Source organism: Coenobita brevimanus, chromosome 71 (genome assembly GCF_032717465.1).
Source record: "Coenobita brevimanus isolate Jiangsu-jjx chromosome 71, ASM3271746v2, whole genome shotgun sequence".
NCBI classification, from domain to species: Eukaryota; Metazoa; Arthropoda; class Malacostraca; order Decapoda; family Coenobitidae; genus Coenobita; species Coenobita brevimanus.
Window position 1 is genome coordinate 56,958,597 of NC_137024.1, and position 18,778 is coordinate 56,977,374.

At 38.3% G+C, this 18,778-nt stretch overlaps 1 protein-coding gene across 2 annotated transcripts in view; it reads left to right on the forward strand.

The window, feature by feature from the left end:
• Positions 1 to 18,556, forward strand: part of LOC145406690 (tyrosine-protein phosphatase non-receptor type 11-like) — an 88,430-nt gene extending 69,874 nt beyond the window's left edge. For both annotated transcript variants that reach the window (XM_080277791.1, XM_080277790.1), the window contains exons 4-11: positions 1,961 to 2,123; positions 4,231 to 4,407; positions 6,112 to 6,360; positions 7,913 to 8,059; positions 9,389 to 9,553; positions 9,974 to 10,157; positions 11,323 to 11,671; positions 17,746 to 18,556. In XM_080277791.1, coding sequence (XP_080133917.1) covers positions 1,961 to 2,123; positions 4,231 to 4,407; positions 6,112 to 6,360; positions 7,913 to 8,059; positions 9,389 to 9,553; positions 9,974 to 10,157; positions 11,323 to 11,671; positions 17,746 to 17,968 — 1,657 coding nt within the window. In that variant the 3' untranslated portion in view covers positions 17,969 to 18,556. The remainder of the gene's footprint in view (positions 1 to 1,960; positions 2,124 to 4,230; positions 4,408 to 6,111; positions 6,361 to 7,912; positions 8,060 to 9,388; positions 9,554 to 9,973; positions 10,158 to 11,322; positions 11,672 to 17,745) is intronic.
• Positions 18,557 to 18,778: the final 222 nt, after the last annotated feature.

Consider the following 18,778-nt stretch of genomic DNA (forward strand, 5'->3'; position numbering starts at 1 on the left):
AAACAGAGGCTTGAGTGTTGCAGCTGCACGAGGCCTATATGAAGGAGTGTTAGTGCCAACTTTAACTAAAATATGGATGTGAGACTATGGTGTGGCATGAAAATGAAAAGTCAGGGGTAAGAGCAGTGGAGATGGTATTGCTGAGGAATGTATGTGGAGTACAGAGGGTGGATAGGATACGAAATAATGTGATTCGTGAAAGATGCAGAGTGAGGAAGTCAGTGGACACCAGAATCGAAGAGAGTGTACTGAGATGGTATGGTCATGTGGAGAGAATGGATAACAATAGAGTGGTGAAAAATGTATATCTGAGCGAATTCGAAGAAGGGAGGAGAGGAGGCAGGCCAAGAAGGAGGTGGAGGGATATGGTGGATGAATGTGTGAGGAAGATAGGTTTGGAAGTCGGTGAGGCTGGGGAACTGACAGGAGATTGAGCTGACTGGATGAATGTTGTGAGGAGAAGTGCATGATCAAGGATTTTGGCACCCCTTTTTAACATGGCAACGTCAGGCTTGACTTAATCGGATATGATTACCTGAAGCAACAAAACGTGGTGAATGTTTTTTGTGTATCCAATAGAGCCAAGATTCCAGGGGCTTGAATGATGAGAGAATGGAAGCATGGCTCATTGGATTGGGCAAATTTGGGCTGTCTGGACATTGCTACTCCTCACCTTGCCTTAGGGTGGGAAAGGAGGTCTGGATGATGATGATGATGATGATGATGATGATGATTTTTATTAATACTACTATTAATAATAATAGTAATAATAATAATACGGGGTAGGTGGGGGCACTTACCATCCACTTACTCGATGTAGTGCTGCTTTGGGTGTCAGCCCTGTCCTCTCTTCCATCTTTCCTTCCTCTTCTGTCTTTCCTTCATTCTATCCCCTTCCCCTTCTGCCCACAGTTGACTTTACACTCCCTCTTCTGTCTTTCTTCCCTTCTTTCATTCCTCTTCCTTTTGCCTGTGGGGGACTCTACACTGAGTGACAAGCCAAATGATTTCCTGTACACCAGGAAACCATTTACTATGCTGAGTGGTAACCATATAACCAAATTATGATGCCTGGTGAGTTAGTGGGTAATTAAGGCACTTCAATCAGATTGAGTCTGTGTAGGTTCATATCTAAGTGTTGGTTGGGGTTTATTGCTCATGTAATGTCACTCAGAGATTAGTGAGGCTGGTCACTCTCATCTTAAATGTCAGGACCAACTTGCCTAGCCCTGGACTCCTACGCTCTGCATGGGGCATTATAGGATTGGATGATGGATGGGATGGATAATAATAATAGTATAATAATGTTTACAAATCACCATTTTGTAGGGAAACTGCATTTTTTATTATTATTATTATTATTATAATTGTTATTATTATTGTTATTTATTTATGTGTCCGACTCTGGACATAGGCTTCACAGTCTGCTTCCAAGGCCCAGTAATCCTCCTATATACCATACACCTCTACATGTCACTTCAGCGCTAACACCCACCGTCCATACTGAATACATGCTAGGGCTGTCTCATACAGGGCTGGTATGTTGGTATTAGTGGAGTATTTTTACGACATGTCAGCGGGTCTTCTGGTAGATCAGTAAGGTCTGATTTTATGAAAATCAAATCCTTAAACTGTTCCCTCCACCAGTGGGGACTTGAACCTGGGTCCGGTAGGACTGCAGGCAACCTCTCTATTGATTGAACCACCGCCTTGGGATAATAAACCATGATGTAGCAGCATATAACATTTTCAGATTTTTTGTGTCAACATGGTTGGTAATTAGACGGTTTTTGTTTCAGATCAGCAGTATTAGTCTTGAAATGTTATGTAGTGTTTAAAAATAGCATTTGACCCGGTTTCTCATATGCATTGCTATTTTGTTGTGACGTATGTAAAAAGCTGACAAAACTGGATCGTACTGTACGCTTTTTTTTTTTTCCCCCTTTCTCTTTCCCTGCAGATGGTTCCATGGTCACCTTTCTGGGAGAGAGGCAGAGAAACTAATTCTTGAAAAGGGAAAAAATGGCAGCTTCTTGGTCCGTGAGTCTCAGAGCAAGCCTGGGGACTATGTTTTATCTGTGAGAACTGATGACAAGGTCACGCATGTCATGATCAGATGTGTGGTGAGTAGGATGTGGGAAGGTTTAGCCAGTATCAGACTAAGTTTTAAGTTGAAGCAATTTTGGTAATAAGAGATGTGTTCTGTGCAAATGAACAGTATTGCACACTGACTTATTTTATGGGCAAATAAAGAACCAGAAGCAGCAGTCCTTACTATGTGCTGTTTTGTTTCGTTTTTGAAGGCTCCAACATGCTTGCATGCCTCAGCCGTGGTCACTTACTGGTGGCTCTCCATGCAGCTCAATCTCTGGCAGCTGCCCTGTTTAGCCCCTTATCCCTGAGGTCACCCTCAATGACCTAATCCCCTCATCCCAGGCCTTTTTCAGTCTACCTCATGCTACCCTACCCCTAATATTAACACTTATTATTTTTTGCACTCAGTTATCATCCCTCAGCCTCTTTACATGCCCAAACCATCTCAATCTACCCCTCCTCATCACAACACCAATACACTCCTGTTCCATCCCACCTCTCAACTCTTCCATCTGTATGTATGCATATACGAGTATACAGTAAGACCTCACTGTAATGGACTAATTGGGGCCCAAGCCATTCCCAAAAAAACGAATTTCTGATAAAAGCGACATCTGGACTTCCCCCTGCTAACCCGGACTTTGTCTGATATATCAGACATTGGTCCGGATTGCACCGACAGTTTTTAAACTATTTTCACTACCACTGCAGTACTGTACTGTTTGATACCGTCACTACAGTAATCATTTGGTATAATATATATAATACTGTACTCGACACTGATAGACATGTCTTTTGTTTACCTTATTGTGGTAAATATTGCTGACGTGGTCAGGTAGTCCAGACTGCTTCTGGTTTTATCAGACTTTTCCCAGTATGTAGGAATTTAGTCCAGTAGCTCCTCGATTCTGATAAAAGCAAATTCCGGTCAATTGAAGTCCCTTATATTGAGGTCGTAGTGTAGAGGGAGAGAGAGAGAGATTGATAGATAGATAGATAGATGGATATATATATATATATATATATATATATATATATATATATATATATATATATGTATACTGTATATATATATATATATATATATATATATATATATATATATAAACACGAGTATATATGTATGTATATATATATATATATATATATATATATATATATATATATATATATATATATATATATATATATATATATATATATATATACAGTATATATATACACAGTATATATATATATATATATATATATATACACAGTATATATATATATATATATATATATATATATATATATATATATATATATATATATATATCTTTAAACAGAATAGATTGCTAAAAATAGGAACTATGAGCAACACAAAGGTATTTTGTATTTTGTACTTTTGCATTTAACATGAAGTTATACATTTAGAAAGTGTCAGAATCAAAGTATCATACATGGATGGGGTACATTCCGCTTAAATGATTAGCTATACTTTTTTTTTTTTTTTTTTAATGAAAATCAAAGCATATTTAAGTGGACAGGTATCAGTTTGTGTTAGGTACACTGAAGTCAATATAATATAGCAGACAGAAAAGGCTAAAGGAAAAGAGGCAAAGAGTATAACAAAATTTTTCATTGTAAATAAACAGGAAACAAGTGACAGCGCAGGTACAGTATGGTAGATTGTGAACTGAAAAACAAGGGTCACCACGGGATTTGTAGATAGGAGGAAACTAGATAGACTGTTGCTTTATAGGCTGTGAGCAATGAATAAACGAAAGTCAGTTTATGTTGTGTTAATTTTAAAAGTAAGTGAAACTGCAATAATTTCATGAGTGTAGATTTTAGACAGAAATGAACCTTTGAACTTTATGTACTAGAATGGTTTCACAATTTTCATATCTTATGGATCAAGAGAGCGATCAGTGCTACCACCAAAATTTGTTGTAAAGTAATTCCTCAGTATTTGTAGGTGATGGGTTCCAGATCACCATAATTTTTCCAGTACAACTTTTACTATAAATCAGGGGAAACTTCATCAGGTATACATATATATATATATATATATATATATATATATTTTATTTGCAGGTTAAAAAGAGCATTGTAAAAAATACGATATGTAACAAGGCCTTTCTGTATTTCCAGGATAACAAATATGATGTGGGTGGAGGACGGAAATTTGATACCCTGAGCGAACTGGTGGAGCACTATCGTCGCAACCCTATGGTAGAGCAGTCTGGCACTGTTGTACCCCTTAAAATGCCCTTCAATGCCACACGCATCAATGCTAGAGGCATTGACAGTAGAGTTCGAGAACTCTCAGTAAGTATTGGTGTAACTTATCGTTTTGACTTACCCTAAAAGGTAGATATTGTTCTAAAATACTGCACTGATGCCATCTGTCTATCTATTGCCAGACAATTTACCCCCATAAGGGGTGGCCTCAAACAAATCACCTCTATGTCGCCATGTCCCCCACCATTTCAGTGCCCTGCTCCCAGCTCACACCCTTCTCATATACCTGTCCTTTCTTTCCGTCCATCTAATCTTTGGCATCCCCCTCCCTCCCCCCCCCTCCACCTCACTCTCATACACTCTCCTCATTAGTCTCTCACCCTTCATCCTCTCCACTTGGCCAAACCACCTCATTGTATTTCTCCTAACACTTTCTATCACATTCACATCCACACCACAACGCTTCTTCACTTTCTCATTTGCCAGTCTGTTTCTCCATGTAACTGCACATGCTCCTCTCAAATAATTCATTTCCACTGCTTTCACTCTTGACTTGTGTCCTTCCAACAAGGTCCATGCTTCACTTCCATATGTTAGAGTTGGTATGACAATACTGTCATGCAGCAACTTTTTTGCTTCCATGCTCACTTCCCTGTTCGTCATCACTGCTTTCAAAGAACCAGCAACCTTTCTTCCTTGTTGTACCCTTTCAAGCAATTCACACTCCACACTTCTATCCTTACTTATTACACTACCCAAGTAAATGCACTCACATTTTCCATTTCCTCATCATCCAGCCTTGCTGTACATCCAGTGACTTCATTTCTCTTGAAGACCATAACTTTACTCTTCCCAACATTCAGCTCTAGATTCCGTTTCTTACACACTCTTCCAAACTCATTCACCAAGCCTTGAAATTCCCCTTTTTAGTATAAAGGTTCATGCTTCCTTGGTTATACTGTGTGTATCTAGACATCTTGGCATAACATATCATGGTTTTGGCCTCTTTTGGTTTGTTGCTCTTTGGGAAGGACAATTGTTTTACAACTTCTGCATTTGGTTTCTCTACCGTGATCAAAAAAAAAAAAAAGTGTGCTCTTCCTTTTTTAACTGATGGATCAGAACATATAGCATGAGGAAGACCAGAAGGTAAAGTTTGAATGGAGTAACATAGATGGCATTAGCTTCTAAGATAAAGGATGCAGTCATATAGCAGAAATGGGGCTAGGATATGTCACACATGTAGAGAACAAATAACAAATGGATAACTAAAATACCTGAGTTGTGAGGTGGCCCAGAGGAGGAGTGACAGGAAGACGTAGAGAAAGAAAGGTTCATACAGTGTCCAACATTTTAATTTTGATTGGTTGGGCCGGACCAAATCAAAAACTAGTTTGGTACAATTAAGAAGATTGAAAGCCCTTGTCCAGCAGTTCATTGATACAAGGTAATGGCAGTGTAATGAGCCTTGTTTTGAGTTATGGTTTTGCATTATATCTTGTACCAGTATATTTATAGTTCTTAATATCAAGCCACTTTTATATGAGCAATTATGCTATTTTATTTTATTTCTTTCATACAGCAGCATTCAGAAATGTTTGTTTGGCCTGAAAGATTGCATCTTTTAGTTTTAAGTTCAGTCATTACTCTCTTGTATATCATTATGAAGTGAATCATTGCATGCTTCCACATCTGTACATTGTTCTTCATAGTGTTGGAGATAAACCCAGTGACATACTTGCATGTCACTGATCAGGTTGCGTGAACCTCAGTGTCTCATAGTGAGTCTAGGCCATTTCATCTTTGCAGAAGGAGCACCAGGGGTTAACTACAGGCAAGGCTGGGTTCTGGGAGGAATTTGAATCTCTTCAGCAGCAAGAGTGCAAGCAACTGTATTCACGCAAGGAAGGGCAGAAGCCAGAGAACCGCAATAAAAACCGCTACAAGAATATTTTACCATTCGACCACACACGTGTAATCCTTCGCGACACTGATCCGGGAATACCAGGATCAGATTACATCAACGCTAATCTTATATCAGTGAGTAAAAGTCTTTGTCGCTACTGATTTATTTTCTGCTCAAATGAATGTGAATTATGTTAACCCTGCCAGTCTGATGATGCATTTTGTATTCTGTTTTTGCTACTTCCAGATGATTTTGTTCAACTTTGTGGAGACTTTTCCAACTGGAGGGGTTAGATGCTGTCATCATTACTACAACACTTTCCTAAGCTAGATAAAATTGTGTGTATATAGACAGATATAAATTAGTCCGTATTTTAGGGGTTGTCTTTCTTATATATATATATATATATATATATATATATATATATATAGATAGATATAGATAGATAGATAGATATTGGTGATGTGTCCTAAAATATTGGAAATTTTTGCATACAGCTGGTACTGTCAGTTAGAGGAAACAGTCAGATCAACTTTATAGGTAGCAATAAAACTTTAAGAGAGGGGGTAGTTATACTGTATTTCCTGTTAACTGTATAGGAAAATAATAATAGGCTATAAAAGTAGCAACATGCCTGTTAGTTTAACGTGATGATGTGCATTTTCATGTGTTATAATGGATCCAGCACAGTAAGAGCATTTCTCCTTGTGGCATAATGAGATTGTAGTCAGGTATTAAGAACATCCCTAAATGATGGGGTTTACTTGTTTTATTAGTTTAAAGTTTGAAGATGAAAGTGAACAAAGATTGGGTCTATATCATCCTATGCGGTGAATGGACACGAAGAGGGGTGGTGAAAAGAGTATATTAGGTTACTCTGAAAAAGGAAGTAGGTATTGATGGCCAAGAAAATTATTGGAAAATGTAAATGAATGTGCAAGAAGGTGAGGTCTGTTAGTAAAGCAGAAGCTCTGACAAAGGATAAAAATGGATGTGTCAAGAATGGATGGAAATGCATCAGGAAAGAAAAAGCAGAAAGCATTACGTTTGGGTATTTTTTGCCAGTGAGATCGAGGAGAGATTTGTAAGGCCCATATGGATGGTGAGTGAATGATTGCATGCCTCATTTCATTGAGCACTGTGTTAACAGCACTGTTTTATGTTTTATCCGACCTGCTTCTGGATTCTATTGTTCTCATTCTTTTTCTTTTTAGGAAAAAGGGTTAGGATGAGGGTAATAATGAGCAGTATTTAGGAGTGTTGGAAAAGAACAGTTGACCCATAGAGCAAACAATTATCTGCTCAAGGACTTTTCTTCATTTAACATTTTGTATAATTTTTGTGGAAAACAACGTCTTAGCTTTCAGTTAGGTGTAGCAGCATGAATAAGGTTGCATATTTGAGTACATATTACACCAGCAGATTAGTATGACACAATATAGCCCTCCAGGTATCAAGTGTGAAACTGGAATATTGGTGGGTGGTGGTGGTGGACAAGAGGAGAGCTCCCACTATGAACATGACAATGCATGATTTTCTCTATTATGACAGGAAGAGCTGCAGTTGTCTAGAGCACAGCCTGTGCTGTTTCTCACGCTCCCCCATAAACATGTGTGGAGTTATGACTCACAATCCATGGGTTAAACTACTGAGACATTCCTAAATACTGCACATCATTACCCTCAGAGTGAGGAGGACCTTGGAGCTGAAGCAAAGACCTACATCGCTACTCAGGGTTGCCTCCCATGCACCTGTCCTGACTTCTGGTGGATGATTTGGCAGGAAAACACTAGAGTCATCGTTATGACGACCAAAGAGGTTGAGCGAGGCAAGGTATGGATTAATTCTTGATGAAAATTCAATTGTATGATAAAAATACAGTGCTATTAGGCCAATGTGAGCCTCAGTGTGAAAAGGTATTGAAGACAATTGCTATTTTGGGGGTTGGGGGCTAGAAATCTGGTAACTCAGTCACTCATCCCTTCTGTTGCATGTAGAGGTGAGATTGGCTGTGAAGAGGTATGAGAGTTGAATACTTGTTTTTGGCAAAGGAATCAGTTAACTCAGCTACCCTCCTCTTCTGGTGCTTATAGAGAGGAGATTGGAACCAGGCTTCTCATTTTTACTGATTTGTCTTGAGCAGTATGAAAGAGCTATCCTTTTTAGTCCCAGAAACTTATTGTGAAATGTAAATGCTTCCTTGTTTATAACCGAATTTGTATTTGAGAATCACAGAAAAGAATTAATTGTAAATTTATTGTAATCAGCTGACTTTCTTGCTTCATGACATTTATATGCATCACTGTTTCATTGACTGTCTTGGCTATGCATCATACAAATGTTTGTCAATAGATCTAATTCCACTGTTATCAGTTTCACTTTTCTTACACATATTGTATCAGTGTTTTGTGCCCATACTTTCTGAGTGCCCTAAATCTCATGAAATTTTCTTGTAGCCCATGGGTTCAATTTTATGAGGCTTTACTCCTTTTGTAGCACCAGTCATCTTTTCCTCTAAACCTTGTGTTATAAGAGTCTTTAAGCCAGAGAGCAAAATGAAACAAACAGTTGGAGCTAGGGAAGTGAAACCTACAGAGGTTTCAGCATAGTATAAGAAGTAATGGAGCTGTCTGTAAACCCCTTCATAAGGAGTAAATTGAAGCAGAGTAAAATGCTCATGGTGGCGAGAAGAAATAGTGTCACAGCACTGAAAGGCATAATTTCCCTCTTCCCTCTTCTTGTAGGTTATTATCTCAAGATTTCTATGTCTATCACCAAATCAGATACCCCAGTGTATCTCTGATCACTTGTTCTTTCAATACCATTGTTAAACTCTATCATTCTTAGTATGTTAAATTGATGATTTGTTGCCCAATATATTATATTACCGTCAGTGTGAGACTTAATGTTCGTCTGTTAAATTGAAGCCGTTGTGGGTAGTTTATGAATCTGTCAGGTTGTACAGTATATGTAACACGTTCTTTTTTCCAGCATGTTATGTTTATTATTTTGTATGGTGTATATTATTATGTTTTAGCCTTCATTTTAAGGTTTAACCATCAGTGTTTAGTATACTGTATTATAGTTTTGCTTCCTGAAGTGAGGTACAGTATACTGTAGTATGTTTACAAATTTTATACTGAATCTTACTTATTTTGACAGAACAAATGTGGACGATACTGGCCAGATGAAGGAGCTAGCAAAGAATATGGCCGCATCACAGTCCGCAATGTGGCTGAGAGCTCAAATAATGACTATATACTGCGAGAGTTCATTGTTGTCAAGGATGACCTGGTAGAGAGAAAAATATTCCATTATCACTTCACTGTAAGTTTATGAACCTTCTCATGTTCTTCTAAGAGCTCTTTAATACGTGCTGTAATGTATCTTAATGTTGTAGCTTTGGGAAAATTATAGAATGTATGCACAGATATATTTTACTGTAATTCTGTGTACTGTATTGTGCTTTTTACCTCAAGACTTCATGTTAGGAATTTCATGTTTACATGGTGTAATGTTTTTTCCACCTTGAGGGTGCATTTTTCCTTGTCTTACTTATGGAAATGTTCCCCCACAGTTAAGAAATCATTCTGTGTAACAGTAGTAATAGTTGCAACCCAGGTTAATCTGGATGTGAACCCAGTTGACCATAGGAAACCACCTACTTCAGTTATACAGAAGGACTGTGTGTTGTGGTGTGGTTTGCATGAAGTGAGTAATACAGAGTAACATGTCTTGCACTTCCAGGCCTGGCCTGATCATGGCGTTCCGTCCGACCCCGGCTGTGTGCTCAACTTTCTGCATGACGTCAACAAGCGACAGGAGGACATCCCAGGGGCTGGCCCCATTGTCGTACACTGCTCTGCTGGCATTGGACGCACTGGCACTTTTATTGTTATTGATATGATCCTTGACCAGATCAAGAGGCAAAGTAAGATGAACACTTGAGATATTAAAATTTAAGACTTTTGCATTTAAACAGGGTGTGATTTGTTTGTGATTTGCCCCTCGGAGGTTAAGGCTTCTGAGTATAGGTAGACTGATAGCTAGATAGACAAGTAAACATTGAAATTGAGCTGCTGGAAATAGTGGAATAAGTAACTTTAACCCCATCACTATGATATTTCTTCAGTACTTTATTCTTGCCCATACTTGATAGTGTTATTCAGCTTACTTTTTAGAGAGAGTGAGAGAGAGAGAGTACAGTCATCATTAATACTTTTATTTCAGTAGGCATCCCCAAAGCTGAGTCGAATCATTTAGAGATTGCAAGAACAAAAATAAGACATTGTACTGAAAGTGTTAGGGTACTGTATAGATAAATAAAATGAAGTGCAGTTTGTATGGTATCCAGTATTGATGCAACTTGATATACAGCAATTAAAATGCTTATGATAGCATGAATTGGGAAAGGCAATGAAAAATTCTGAGTATACAGTATTTAGTGTTAGAGGGAGTTTGTTGGGAGCAGTAAGTCTTTTTGTGGAGGTAGTAAAGTATTTGTGAGTTCGGGATGAATTTTTGTGATATGTCATCATCATCATCATCATCTCTGATACCATGTACTCTCTTTGGAACTCCTTGGCAGGGCTGTGGGTGAGATGTAGCTTTGTCAGTTGGATATGGAGAAATACTTGGTGGTCGTATGGACACCCTGAAAGAATTCTCAATGATAGGGTTTCACAAGAATCTATTGGGAAGTAGTGGTATAAGAGGCAGACAGTAGTTATATCGTCTGGAAGAAAACATTGGAACAGTACATGAGCAAGAGAGAGAGAGAGATGAGGACAAAGAAGTGGTTTATCATGGCCATCCTCTTTTAGGGATGTCCTAGGAAGGAGAAAGGTATTAGAGATGAAGATGATGATATGATGAGAAAGTGCAGTATTATGTTGCTGACAGAAGAAGACTACTTCATGTACTTGTATTTTCCAGTTGGTAGAGCCTGAAGAAAACCAGCAAAATTAGCCTCTTTGTACCTATTCCAGTTCACAATTCGGAGAGTGTACCACATCTTTTAAATATCATCCTGTTTAGAAATAATAGGACTGGTTCAAGCACTTCTCACGTCTTTTTTTTTTTTTTTTTTTTTCCAGGTCTAGACTGTGAGATTGATATCCAGCGCACGATACAGATGGTTCGATCGCAGCGGTCAGGGATGGTACAAACTGAAGCTCAGTACAAGTTTGTTTACCTCGCTGTGCAGCATCACATAGAGACTGTTCAGCAGCGCATATCTGCAGAACAAAAGAGCTTACAGTTGGGCAGGGAATACACCAACATAAAATACAGTAGTGAGGCGGCTGGTGGAATAGAAATGGGCAAGTCCCTTTCACGTTCCACTATCTCACTGCCTACCACCCCCTCCACTACCCCTCGTGACCCTAAGCGCCCCATGTCCACCGCCACGCTCCCAAAGACACAGTCTGAAAATCATCTACCAAGGTAGGTTTTTGATGTTTGTTTGTAATGATGCTTAACTTGATACTTTATTTTGACACCTGCTGGCTAGTTTTTGTTTGAATTGGTTTTTAAAGAATTCAAGTTGCACTTAGGATTACATGATGTGCTCTTTAGTTTGGTATTGCCTTGTGCTCCTAGGTAATATTAATACAGTTTATGGGGACTGATGTATATAGTACTTGTAAGAACTACTGTTAAAGTTAATATCTAATTTGCTTGTTATGACAGTGAAACCTATTAAAAGTAACTTCTCTGCAAGAAGGTAACATCACAACCTTGTTGACACATGAATTCACAGCATGATTACTTTGTATAAAGTTTGGGTAATATTAAACTAAAGTTGCATAATTATATTGATGACTGCATTAAAGATACAGCACTGTCTTTGTCTTCAGGTACCTGATAAAAGAAAATTCTCATTCTTTAAGATTTTCTAAGATTGCACAGAATACTTTTACCGTGCCCTGCACAGAACATTTTTACCGTGTCCTGCTTAAATGCTGCACCCACCTTACCAGGACATGAAGCATATGTATGTTAATTTAAAGAAAATAAGAGATAATTAAAGTAATGCAAGGTATCCATATACAGCACATGAGTGATATCAGAATCTTTGCAGTTTATTCTGGTGCAGTACAGTAGTTAGTTTCCATTGTAGACTGCACATTACTTGAATGCACACCCACACACTCTGTCTGTCTGTCTGTCTCTCTCTCTCTCTCTCTCTCTCTCTCTCTCTCATTATTGTGCACTGCAGAATGATTGTGATCAAATTTAATATTAACTATAGGTGGTTTCTCATAAATATGGTTAGTTTTGTTCCACTCTTCCTTGCCTTATACTTTCATGTGTTCAGGTACCTGAAGCCAGTGGATGGCATGTTGTATCCTAGAGAAGCTCATCGTGTTTTTTGAGATTAAAGAAAGAAAAAAAAAGTTTTGTAAGCTTAACTAAAATTACATCAGACACTGTGATATATTAGCTTTTTCTGTCTGTCCATTGCCAGACGCCCCAATCCCGTAAGGGGTGGCCACAAACAAATCGCCTCTTTTAGCTTTTTAACGAAATTTCATTGTGTTGTAGCAGTTTTAGAGTACAGTACTTGAAGTACCTTATATTCGTAAGTAGGCAGTGCTGGTAGAGTAGATATGGTGCTGAAGTGTACAGTATAGTAGTATTGATCTATTAAGCAGTCAACCATTAAAGTAACAAGTGTTGAGTAGATAGATCTGCAATTTCCTATCTAGTTAGATCCACAGTTTCACCCCTCACTATTAATCCTGTGTTGTGCTACAGTACTGCATAACCCTCACATCCTAGCCATGCTTTCAGAGGTAGAGGCTGTTCATTCATTGTGCAGTCGCTGCATTGGCTTTCAAGTGCTTAATAATTTTAGATGTGTTTTAAAATAAGACATCTAAATTAAAAGGAAGGATAAATAATGATCATTAAATGAAATCCTATTTGCCTTACCAACAAATTAACAATTAGCCCTGTTTTTAATAACCATTTACATTTTTGTCAATCTACTAGTCGACGGAGACACTCAATCACTCCCAGGTCTAAGGTTGGAACACTCGCTTTCAGCCTGTACTGTGTCTTAGTTGTAGCACCTCACTGGGACTTGTTCAGGGGGGTTGGGTTGTGTCTGATTCAATGATTGCATTAACCCCTTTAATCTGGTGATGTGCAGTGAACCCACCTCTATAATAGACTAGAGGGAATCAAGTCCATTATAGGCAAAAATCTCATGTAACCATAATCTATACTTGAGTAGTACTTTTTTTTTTCTCTCCCCCCTCCAACTTGAAGGTAATACCACAATTTTATTTTTCTGGGCCACAGGTGGCATGGACGTGCTTATAGTTTAACATGAGAAAAAAATTAATCACACAGAAGTCAGAATACTAAATGGTCAGTCAGTTGCAGTCAAGTGTAGCCTACGGGTCAGACTGGGCAGGCGGCCATTTGTGCATTAGTTTGATTTTGAAGGAAAGCTGCTTGTGAACAAATGTGATTAATACCAGTCAACATCTCTGCCAAAATATTACTGAAGTTGTCTTTTTTTGAAATGCTAGGAGCATCTGTCAAAGAAGGGGCCCATAATATACAGTGTCTATTGTATCAAGGGTTCACTGCATTTTGTGTTTGTGCTGTATTCAGACAGTTTTATTTAGCTTAGGAAACTTTTGAATTGGAGGGATTGTGCTGTAAGCTTCATTAACTCCATCAACATTAAGGTGCATTATTGAGCTGAGTAAAATTGCCTGGTAGCAGCAAGACTAATATAAAAATTGTGTTCCAGGGTTGAGGGGGTTAACGTTATTTTATTATTTATATATATTCCTTAATGCATGCCATAATCTTAGTAACGTGGGGTTCTGTGTTAATACCCTGTCTTCTGTGCCTTTTATTTTGTGGTAGGGGAAGCTGTAGTTGATAATGGTGGTTATATATGGGTGTTGCATGTTTGTATTTAGATTTTATTGTGAATTCTAAGAATTTGTATTGTCAGCTTCATTTTCTGTTGTTGATAGCTGAGGTAGTGCACTGTTTTGATACCCAGGCTTTTTTCTTATTGTAAATGTATTGTGCATACATGGAAACTTGTAATTCATTTGTGTTATCTTCATCCAATTTATCACATTCACTTTGGGTGGGAGGGAAATTTAGAGCATGTGTTACCATTAGATATGCAACTTCAGATGAGTGTCCCTGATATAGCTGAGGTGGTGAGTGAGGAGGTGTGGTGAGCCAGGAGAGAGGCAAGGTGTAGAAGTTGAGGAGGCTGGGAGCCTGGTAGGGTCAGCGAGATGTGTGTGGCGATATATGTACTAGACGTTGTAACCATAACTGACTCAGATGGGCCTCCAGCCAACTGCAATGACTGATGACATTTCTTAATTCCTCCTGGACCCATGGACCCCTGTTGTCAGAGGAGCCAGTCGTACAGAGATGATAGCAGGGATAACCTCATTGTGTCCTGACACAACGTGGTAGTACACTGACATTCTCTGTGAGGCTGGCAGACTCGATAACTCACCTTTGCTATCCTCTTTTATGTCATTGCTTCTAACACTGTCCTCATCTTGCTTCTGATAGCCAGATTTTGTGTGAATACTTTGTCATGCTAGTATCTCTCTCTCTTTTGCACGTGTACCCCTGATCAATGAAAGTTCCTCTGTTAGCAACTTTGAGCACATCCCCTGTTCTTGTTGTATATTATGGGTGAGGTTATTATCCCCCCCCCCCTTTTTTTTTTTTTACCTGCTGACAAGCACAAACCTACAAAGTGTGTCAGAACTTCATATTGTTTTTTTTTTTTTTTTTTTTTTTTTTTTTTTTTTTTTTTTAAAGAGAGAGACCCAGACAACATAGAAAATTCTTCAATTTATGGTCCACTTTAGGACAAAGACATTACCTTTTAGGAAATGTAACCTAACGCTTACCATTCGTGCTGAAGATAGGTTGTGTGACCCAAGAAATATTCCTCATACTTGTCTTTGTGTTATCAGGAGGCCAGTGATATGATTTCTTGAATGTTGAATAATGGAGTACAGTAAACTCTCAATTATCTGGTATTTTTCGTCCAACCCTTATGCCAGATATTGCAGAATGCCGGATATTGCACAGTACTCCCCCCATCGGCTCAACATTTGGTGTCCAGGCGGATAATGTGTTACTATCCATCTTGACCCCCTTTCCTAAAAGCTTTCCCATGAGCAAAATATGGAAATTGAGCATAAAACACAATACATTATTGATACAGTACGGTAATACAGTACATAGTGGTAGGTGGGGGTCCTAACCATCCACTCACTTGATGTAGTGCTGCTCTCGGGTGACTGCCCTTTCCTCTCTTCCTTCCTTCATTCCTTTGATCCTCTTCTGTTTTTCTTTCCTTCATTCTAGCCTCTTCCTGATGCCTACAGGTGACTACACTCCCCCTTCTGTTTTTTTCCTTCATTCTTTCCTCTTTCTTGTCTCTGGGTGGCTCTACACTGAGTGACAAGCCAAATGGTTTCCTGTACACCAGGAAACCATTTACTATGCTGGGTGGTAACCATATTACCAAATTATGGCACCTGGTGGTTTAGTGGGTAATTAGGTGCTCCAATCGGATTGACCTTTGTAGGTTCATATCCAAGGGGTGGTTGGGGTATATTGCTCATGTAATGCCATTCAGGGATGAGTGAGGCTGGTCACTCTCATCTTAAATGTCAGGACCAACTTGCCTAGACCCGGGCTCCTACACTCCTCATGGGGCAACACTGGATTAGTGACGTATGTAAGTATGTTGGCTGGTAGCTAGGATTTGACCAGTTGTTTTGAGTTAGTGTGAATGTTGTTTGCTTGTTCACCTGTGTTTAATTTATATTTGAATGTGATATATTTTGACCAGAATAATGAACCATTGCCTGTACTCCTTCACGATGATGTTTTTTAACTGGACAGTTTTAGCCCAGTTAAGGATCTTTAGTAATGAAAGTTATGTCTAACCCTTTGAGTTTGAAACATTCCTCCAAGCTGAGTAAAATAATTGTTGTGGGATAGAAAACATAACAATAATGTAAAAGAAAACTGTAATGAAGGGGTTAGTTTCCCAACTAGTACAGCTGCCAGCCTCTCTCTCTCTCTCTCTCTCTCTCTCTCTCTCTCTCACACACACACACACATGCTAGATATATATATATATATATATATATATATATATATATATATATATATATATATATACTGTATACATACATGGTAAAATGGGTTAATTTCACTGTGAATGGTGGTTTTTGTTAAATGCAAACCACCACATATAGAATATATATATGTGTGTATGTGTGTGTGTGTGTGTGTGTGTGTGTGTGTGTGTGTATGTATGTATGTATATATGGGGTAAAACAGGGTAAATTTGTCGTGAATGATGGTTATTGCTAAATACGAACCGTCATATATGAAATATTGACATTTTTATTTCTTTATCTATACATTCAGCCCTTCTGCTAAAGATACCTATAATCATTTTTGTCAAAAAAAAAAAAAAAAAAAATGGCCCATGCCACAGATTTTTAAAAATAAAAAGTGTACGGCAAAATTACCTCTCCTGATGACGTAATTTCGCTGCAGCCTAATCGTTGTTATTATTGTTATAATATTGTTATTTTTATTATAATAACACACTACATAATTATCATACACAATTGATTATAACTAGGCTTAGGTAACCCAGGCAATCATACAGTAGAACTCGTGCCATGTACTGGGCAAAATTTACATCGATGGCATCCATCATTGTTTCACCGATTGTTTCACGATTGGTAAATTGGTCGGGGGGACTCCCATGGCACGAGTGCATGGCAGGGTACTTTTGTGTGTGTGTGTGTGTGTGTGTGTGTGTGTGTGTGTGTGTGAGAGAGAGAGAGAGAGAAAGAGAGAGAGAGAGAGAGAGAGAATCAATGCAAACAGTTCTGAACCACTTTTAACCTGAAACATGTAAATAATGGGCAAATAGAATGTTTTTTTTCCAGTTTTTATTGATGGTAAATAGAATGATTTTTTCCAGTTTTTATTGATGCAATTAATGCTGAAAATTTTTGGTAAACAATTTCATTTCCCTAATGCCATTTTTTTGCACAGTGGATCAAAACTTCACATGACCGTGTTAGGTTGGCCTTCCTCTAAAACCTAAGCCCAACAGAAGCTGAATCCATGCAATAATTTTGGAGCTATGGGCCTTTGAATTGGGACTACTGTTGTCATGGCAAAGTTGCCCTGTTTTATTATGTACTGTACATATATCCATATATCTATATGTCTATCTATCTGTCTATCTGTCTGTCTGTATCTATCTATCTATCTATCTATCTATTTATATTATATATATATATATATATATATATATATATATATATACATACAGTATATATTGTTATGACATTTTTAACTCTTACAGTTGTGGTATAAATTGATACAATGCAGAGTTTTTCATGTTTGTTAAATGTACAACATTTAACACTCACACTGTTGAGGTGTCTTGTCTAATAGCACTGTTCTCCACACAGGCCTCCTGATGAACTTCCAAAGCAGATTTATGAAAACATACCCCCGGCTGTGAAAGAAAAGAAGACAAAATCTGCCACGATGTCACCCACAACTCCAACCTCTCCAACCTTCCCTTCACCTCCCATAGGGTTCAGTGCCCCCACCTCCTTCCCCATCCCTGCTTCTGCCACTGCTGCTGCCACTGTTGTCCCTCGTCCCTCCATGCCTCCCCGTGCTACTTGACACAAGAGTTCAGAGTAGAAGGAGCAACCCATTAACTTACTTCAATATTATTGTTCTCCAATTTCACTTTGGTCTTCTGAATCTAGTTGAAACTTTCAGAGGCAAGAAGATAATTTCTTCATGCACAAATATGTACAGTACAGGATATTGAATACATTGCACCTTTCTGCTCTGAACAGATATCAGATAACCTTTTGTACAAATGATGAAAGGCACAACTAATACTGTACAGAAATTATAGAAGGGCTCAGAAGCTAAGCAAAATCCTTCTTGAATATACTCATCTGAATCTGATGCAGATTGCATTACTAGTCAACTGCACATTTTTTTGCCATGGTATGAAAGAGCATCAGAAAACCTCAAGAGGTAGCTTCCTTGACTGGATGCTGCACACTGAAGAGCTCTGGTATTACTGATTGTAAAATATATATATATTGATGTGTGGGTAGAAGCTGGTGATTCCACCTAGTTGGTACCAGGTTTGATTCCTAGTGTGGTATGATGAGTACAGTAATTGGTAATAGTAATCCTTGCTTCAGCACTCTCCTTACTTGGTGAAGTGTTCATTCAGGTCATGTACATCTTACTTTTTTTAAAGGTGTACCTGAAAAGAAAGGTTTGCCTTTTAAGGATGTACCTAGTGACCACCACCAAGTTGAGTGTGGGCAGGCCACCAATATACAATAAATCTTCAGTGTTAGAGCAGCTTATACATTCCAAAGTTAGTTGATGAGCTTTACTTCTTAATCAGCCTAGTGAGAGGGAATATGTATTGAATCTGTATTATTGATAACCATTTTATTTCCTCTT